This window comes from Apis dorsata, unplaced genomic scaffold (assembly GCF_000469605.1).
Source record: "Apis dorsata unplaced genomic scaffold, Apis dorsata 1.3 scaffold_58, whole genome shotgun sequence".
Classification (NCBI taxonomy): Eukaryota; Metazoa; Arthropoda; class Insecta; order Hymenoptera; family Apidae; genus Apis; species Apis dorsata.
The window spans coordinates 395284-402749 of record NW_006263358.1 but is presented as its reverse complement, the minus strand read 5'-3'; the positions used below and the strand labels follow the sequence as shown (position 1 = coordinate 402749).

Below are 7466 nucleotides of genomic sequence, written 5' to 3'. Positions count from 1 at the left end.
CGACGTCGCATTTTTCCTGACCGACCCCGACGACGCCCACCACTCACCATGGCTCCCACGCCACGTACACACGTAACAATCCGAGCTACCGCTGCTTTCCCTTTGTCCCCGGTGTTCCCGGGGACGAGACGGAACGCGTCGTAAATCACAACTTTAGCCCGCCTCGTTTCGTAGTTTCACAGATTGCGAATTTATATTATTGCGCGGTTTATAGGTTTCCACCGGCTTCTTCCTCTCCATCGCCCCCTCGTCCCCTCTGATTTTACCTATTTCATCTACCGTCTGGATGGACGTGCGTCGAACAGGTTTAAGAGTTTTCGTTGAAACGTGTTTACTTTTCAAACTCGGTGGAAGAAAAAAAAGAAAAAAAGCGCGGAACAAATCGGTCAATTGCCGTACAAAATATGGAGATAATAACTCGTTTCGTTACTAAATGAAAAACGAACGAGATCTCCGCGCCGTTCATTACACCGGCCAATATTCCCCGCCTCTTGTATAAATTGCACACACGTTATCGATCACGCGTTGATAAATCAGCAGCATTTCGACGATTCACGATCAACGATATTTTTCAAATAACCAGAGTTCACACGGTTTATGGGTGTACGATGGGGTCGAGTGGTAGCTGCTTTCGAAAAGAATTACCGCTCAACTGGAATTAAACGGTCACGGTGTTTCGAGATGATTTTTACGAGCTCTCATCGAGGCAAATATCATCCGATATAAATAATAATCGGAAACGCGGCGCGTTTTGAGACGCGTTGCGTGGATTCTCGAATAAAATTCTCCGGTTCGAGGTCGGCCGGGATACGATACGATAACGAGACACGTAAACACTCGACTTGCAAGAAAACAATTATTACGCGATTCGCAAAAGCGATTGATTAATTTATAAAATGGTGCAAACGGACTTACCGGTGCGAAAACAATACGAAAATACGATGGATTTGTTATCGTTCGCTGGGAAATTCCAAAAAATTCTATGAATATTACTACGCAGCGTCATTCCTCGCTGTGTTTACTTTCCCACTTTCCTACCGCTCGCTTCGACGTTCCACGACACACTGATTACACGTACACGACTTTCGCTTGTACGCTTTATTTATAATTCCGCGAGAGGTTAACGGGAAACGAACGGCGAGAATTGATTGTTTTCCTTTCGATCGATAAACAGAGAACGGGCGATACATCTTCGACAATATTTTCCAACTGTCAGAATCGACGACGGTGCATCATCATTACCCTCCCCCTCCGGTGGGAGGGTAAAATGCATCCTGGGTCGGGATCATAAATCAGAAGTTGGCCGAATCGCTGTATCATTTTACGGATTATGAATTTACGCGTCTCATCGCGAATTCAGACCGACCATCCTCCATCGGCCATCGGGATTAAAGGCGGCCATCGAAACGAATTTTACGTTGCGTCGCGCGTGCAAACTTGCGGGTGGACGTTGAAAATATGCGGAATTCGACGATCCGGCGTAATTAACCGCCGCCCGCCAAAGTTAACTTAAATAACGAACGGTTGCCACGGTTTTATTAATCGATCCGGTGGTCGAGCGAAATCGGCGCTGACGTGATTAATTAATCTGCCGTTTCCGGTAAAGGGAGGGATGGAGGGAGAAAAATGACTTTCCATCGGCCTTCTAACGAACGTAGCCGCCCCGCCACGTTTCCCCCGAAACGATCCCCCGTTAATTTTTCACGCGATCGCAGCGATTCGTTGACAATCCAGTCACGGCCGCCATCCAATCTCCAAATCGAATCTCTGAACCGAGACGAATGTTTACGGGAAATACCGCGTTTTATCGCGGTTTCCTTCGTTGGAAAAGTGCGAGAGACGGATATTTCCATCGGAAGACGGAATAATGCAGGGGAGGGGAGATTAGCTTTGGTCGAGTTCCCATCGATACAATTGCGGACACAAGAAACGTTGATTTGGCTGATTTGATTTCGTCGAATGCGTCGAGACGCGAGATTTAACGACTTTTCCGGAAGGGAAAAAAGGAGAGCAAAAATCGCAGTGGCAGTCAGTGACATAAAGTCGGTTTTTGCTGGAAGACCGGCTTGCTGTCTGGGCTAATTCTTATGCGATCGTAAATAACGTCGCGCATATATCAAAACTTACAGCGACTTCCCATCCCAGAGTATCTCGCAATCGTCGCCACTTCTGCAACAATCCTATCTTATATCTTGCTTCTTCCTCTTCCCACCGTTTCGTTCTCATTCGTCAATCTTCCTTCTCTCTCTCTCTCTCTCTCTCTGTGTATCTCCTTCTTACCCTTCCATTCCTTCCTCGTCAGTTCTTGGTTTCATCCCAAGTCGGAGCCAAGCCACACTCTCTCCTCTCTCTTTCTCTCGTTCGATGACAGAAGCTGCCAGAACCACTTCCAGCGGCCAGATTAAAGATACAATTCCACGATTCTATTAATTAAGAAAGTTAATTACGCCGGAATTCAATTTTCCTAATTGCACATCATCCAGAGTCCACCCCTTCCACCCTTTCGTCTCGAGCTCTATTCTCGATATCTTCGTAATCTAGCTCGAAGGGCACTCGAATCCGGTCCGCCCTAAACTTTTCATCGTTCTTCCACTCGTCGTTCCTCCGCTCATTTTTTCCCCTCGTCCCGTTTCCGCTTTTCGACTTCATTCTTGCGACACGACGACTTCCATTTCTGCCCTCGAGTACCATCCTCCAAGAGAACTATCCACCCCCTTCCGACCCTCCTTGTTCGATCTTGATTGTTGATTTTCGATCTTCAGGAACCACCGAATTTCCCCCGTTTTCTCGGCTAATCTTCCGGAATCTCTTCGCCGCTTTCAACTTGTCTCGCGAGAAGGGATTTTAAAATACTCGCGATTCGTCGCGATTCATCGCCAAGCCGATGCGCTTTTACCGTTGTCGCGTTATTAATGGTTGAACAGTTTTGTTTCCGATGAAAACGAATTGCACTTGAAAAATCGAAAGCTATATATTCGAGGAGAATACTTTTTCTCCCTCTAACACGAAGAAAAAATGTACTGAAGTAAAATAGTTGATCGCGCAATAAGACACTCGCGTTGCGTCCAAGGTTCATTCGATACTTTACTCGTGGAAAATCACGGATGGAATCAAGGCTCGATAACGCTCGCGTCAATAATTTCTAATAATTGATCCTGACGTCACGGGAGGGAGTACCGTCATTGACCTTAATAAGATTCGCGCACGAGGACGGTTTAAGGCCAACGACGTAGGGCCTTGCGAGCCTTTAAGAGCGTCGCCGATCCGGTTCGCCAGAGGCTGGCGAGGACGGGCTTATTGGGTCACTGCTGGTAGTGGTAATGGATCGTATAAATCAGCCATAAGTGGTCCGCTAAGCTAGCCTACCGAGCTTACCAAAGAACTGTAGATCACGCTGCTATCAGACGCCACGAATTAAATATAGAATGCAGTGATTAAAGAAAATTATTAAGGGGCAGCAGCAATCTGTGCTAGTTGTTCCAACGATCCTCCGCGGGGAACAAGGGGAAGGTTTATCGCCTCCAATTATCGTGCGACCATTACACCGCTAATTCGTCCATCGATTTTACTCATCGTTTTCCGCGTGGAAATAAATATCCTTTCATCGATCCTCTCTTAATTTCTCTTCAACGATATTCCCAATTTTTTTCTACCTCTTTTCTTCTTCTTCTTCTTCTTTCAATCGTCCATCGATTTCTCGGAGTCGATTCAAAGAGTCGGTGTTCTCAGAGAGAGAGAGAACCGATCAAACCGGTCGGTTCAACTTTTCCCTCGACTCGGCAAAATCGATTTGTTAATGCGAAAGTCTGCTGTCTATTGTCAGCAGCGGAGTTCGCGTTACGACTACAGAATCACAAATGATCTACAAGCGCGAAAAGTTGAGCAAGTGCCACTCCGACTGGTACAGGTCGGAGAAACTCTTGGAAATTGTCCCGTATCCTACGCGTTCCAGAAGTCGATCCCCTCCCTTCTTCGAGCGATACTCGCCTTCGTACTTTCGAAATGTTTTGGAAGTGATTAAACCGATCGATATTCAAACTTGGGAGGCGAACACTTTCGCGATTGCGAGGGCGCGCAAAATGGGGAAGGGGAAAGGTTGTTTCAGCTTCGCAACATTTACATTTCCTCTCCTCCAATGAGAAAATTTCGAAGCCAGAAGATAATTGCCGCCTCTAGAAATTCCCGGGGAATATAAATAATTCATTTCATTTATTAACGATTTCAAACTTCTTTCAACTAATGAAATCCCGAATATACGTTCGATTGGATTTTTTTAATCCGATCCTCCTTGTCGCGAGAGATAGGCTTGGCACGAGCTTTTCCTCCCTTTCCTCCTCTTCTTTTCTTTTTTTTAATAACACAAGGACAGAAAATGAATTTTCCTGCTTCAATTCACCGAGAAAATTTAATAATATCGTAGGAAGACGAGGTTAAAGGTGAGGAACAGGAGGGGATAAGGAAAGGAAAGAGGAAAAGAAAGAGGAAGAGATGAAATTTGGAGCCGTATAAACGGTAGCTTGGGGAGTCGTTAGGTATTAAACTCCCTGCTAACTTCAGCGCCATGTTGCACCAAGCGCGCTATATATATATATATTTAAAAAAATCTCGAAGTCGCCTATGAATCTTCATGCCGAGGCGACACATATCGGTGCATCGGGATCTCTACAGGAAAGAGGGATAGGGTGGGATAGAAAATAACGACTGAAACTTATTACTGTCTTTACTACTTTTGTAAATCGCACGCCAACGTTGACAAAGACGAGCAAAGACGTTACGTTTACTGCGAAGAGAAAGAAAAAGGGGAAAAGGGAGAATTTAGCTCGAAATGAAATTGTTCGTGTTCGACCGAATGCACGAAAGAGAGAGAAAGAGATGCAAGTTTTCTCTGTCCTTCGACCCGAATAGAAATTCTCAACGATCAAGATTCGACGAGAGGCAGCGTCGAATGAACGGAGATCATCGATTAATGGCCGAGCAACCGAAAATCCCATCGATACCCTGCGCTACTCTAATTAAACGGTCAATTGGCCCTGTACCCTATCCGGCCAACCAATTAACCATCCTTGATACCTATCCTCGACAAAGGACGAGGAGCGGATCGGACGCTGATGTCCGGAATCCGTTCTGATCTTCTGGCCATGGGGTGCCAAGTAGAACAGACTGCTCGAATATCGAGGAAATTGTGTAAACCACGAGCCATAGGCTCTTGTACTCGGGACGTTTCCATCGACCGTGAACCGAATCGCGTTGACAAAGATTTATATCGTATTTCCTCCTTATCCCCCTCGAATCTTCTTCCATCTTTGGATCAACGAAGGAATTTCTTGTGCTGTACTCGTTACTCGAGCGTGCACAATAATTCGTGCGTGTCGATCCTTGAATGGTTTACGGTAATATTGCTAAAATTTTCCACTTTTATTTTATTCTACCATACTTTCTCTTCAGAAAGACAATTTAATCGAATTGGACGATATAAATTGAAATATGGGACATCGGTTTGAAGATTTTACCGATTCGATATCAAAAGCCGGCTCCCTATTGACCGAATTAATCATCCCTCCAGCGATATGAATTTCATGCGGATATTTATAATAGTGAATGGCCGGATGCTATGTGTACGAGGTATGTAATACGACTTTAAGAATTAGTACCGATACTATGCGATCGATACGCGATTAATCATGGTCGATCTTGGAAAGGAATTGCTGTCCTCTGTCGATAATCTAATATAATTGGAAGATCGAAAGTCGCCTCATCGACTGCAGACACTCCTTCTGTAACTGTCCCGTTAAATAATTCAACGGAGGACATAAAAATATCGAAAATAACATCATAAAAGAACTAAGAACATCTAAGAAATCGAATCCAAGAAATTTCCAACATCCGAATGAACTCCGGAGAATCTCGTTCACGAAACTGAAGAACTCAAGAGAAAAAGAGAGGAAGAACACCGAAATTTATTAGTTTCCAATGTACGTAACCTCGTTCCAAGCATCACGAAATGCTTCTATTTCCACCATTGCAACATCGGATCCGTGTAATCGTAAGAGAACCATTAAAAAAGAGTACCCTGTTCCCGAGTGAAAAAAGTATCAACATCTTGTCCCGCGATCGTAAAGAGCCGTTGTTAAGAGACGGCTACCATTCCCTTAACTTCAACAAGCCAACAGCCATAATCGAATTCTTCTACGTCGTTGAAACCAACCAACTTTCTCGTCGAACCTCGTCTAAACGGATCGTCTAAATACCAATAACGAAGATTCTCTTGTCGAGTTGCAAAATTTCCCGTTTAATCATCCTTTCCTCCTATTCCCTTCGACTCCCAAAACTCCCACGCTTCGTTCGTTTACATTCAAATAGGACAATTTTCCTTCTAAATCGTTTCGCGGTGGCGAGATATCCTCTCGTGATAATTTAATATCGCGACGTTAAACCACGGGAACTCTCATCGCACATGGAACTCGACGTCTTATGAAATACATTTTGGCAACGTCAAGCTACGTTCTTGTAAGCACAGCTGAGCACGCGTACCATCGCGCCATCTGCTCGCGGCACGTTCCTTGAATTTGCGTTACGGAGTACGTACGTACGTAACATCTTTATTGCCTGTCACAGATCTTCGAATTTCCCCGCTCGAGAGAGATTTCTTCGATCGAATGTACGCGCGAAAAAAATAAAAAACATTTTCCTTTTCTTTTTTTACCTCGAGAGCAAAGCGTACCAGAACACGATCGAGCAACCTCGACAAATAATTATATAACGCGTGTTATTTCCATCGCGTATTCGAGGGTAAAGAAAAGCAATCGAACCGATGGCTAAAGAGCGCGGTAATTAATGAAGACGTTAGCTCACTCCACGGGGTTCGGTGACGTAGAAAAAACCAATAATCCGATAGTCTCTCCGCGAGACGTTGATTTACGAGTGGCCAGTTTCATTACTCTTTCGTGCCGGCTAATACCGTCTATGTACGTCTTTTTCTCTTTTTCCCTCCCCCCCCTTCCTAGAGAAAGAAAGAAGAGAGCATAATCTAAAAATCTATCTATGATATGCGCAAAAAACCGACCAAGGATTTAAACTGAGAAAGAACGTTTTATTTCTGTTGCAGGGGAACGTACGGAAGCCATGCAACGTGACGCCGGATACGTCTCTTCCGGATGTGACGTGAGCCACTGGGCCACCGGGCTCCTACTTCCGTTCTCGTGGTTTCTAATACTCGCACGAAACAGCCAAACTTTCCTGCAATAGTGCACACTCCGACACAGTATTTCACGCGTGTTCCTCTCTCTCTCTCTCTCTCTTTCTCTTTCTCCCTATCTCTTCTAAATTCTCCCTCTATATTCCACCAAAGCGACGGCGGATGGAGAAAGTACCTAGAAATTCGACCAACGACCATTAGATACGTAAGTTAGATATTAATAGGAATTATCGATAGGAGAGGGTAACGAGGCGCCATCCCACGTAACTGA

General features: G+C 44.9%; 1 protein-coding gene and 1 long non-coding RNA gene across 3 annotated transcripts in view; one reads left to right on the top strand and one right to left on the bottom strand.

The window, feature by feature from the left end:
* The window catches only part of LOC116186812, a 5235-nt gene extending 4257 nt beyond the window's left edge, over window positions 1–978 (bottom strand). Inside the window, exon 1 of the long non-coding RNA XR_004151852.1 lies at window positions 916–978. This is a non-coding gene — a long non-coding RNA (uncharacterized LOC116186812). The remainder of the gene's footprint in view (window positions 1–915) is intronic.
* Window positions 1–7460, top strand: part of LOC102674289 — an 89846-nt gene extending 82386 nt beyond the window's left edge. For both annotated transcript variants that reach the window (XM_006609551.2, XM_031515193.1), the window contains exon 8: window positions 7106–7460. In XM_006609551.2, coding sequence (XP_006609614.1) covers window positions 7106–7245 — 140 coding nt within the window. In that variant the 3' untranslated portion in view covers window positions 7246–7460. The remainder of the gene's footprint in view (window positions 1–7105) is intronic.
* The last annotated feature ends 6 nt before the right edge of the window (window positions 7461–7466 follow it).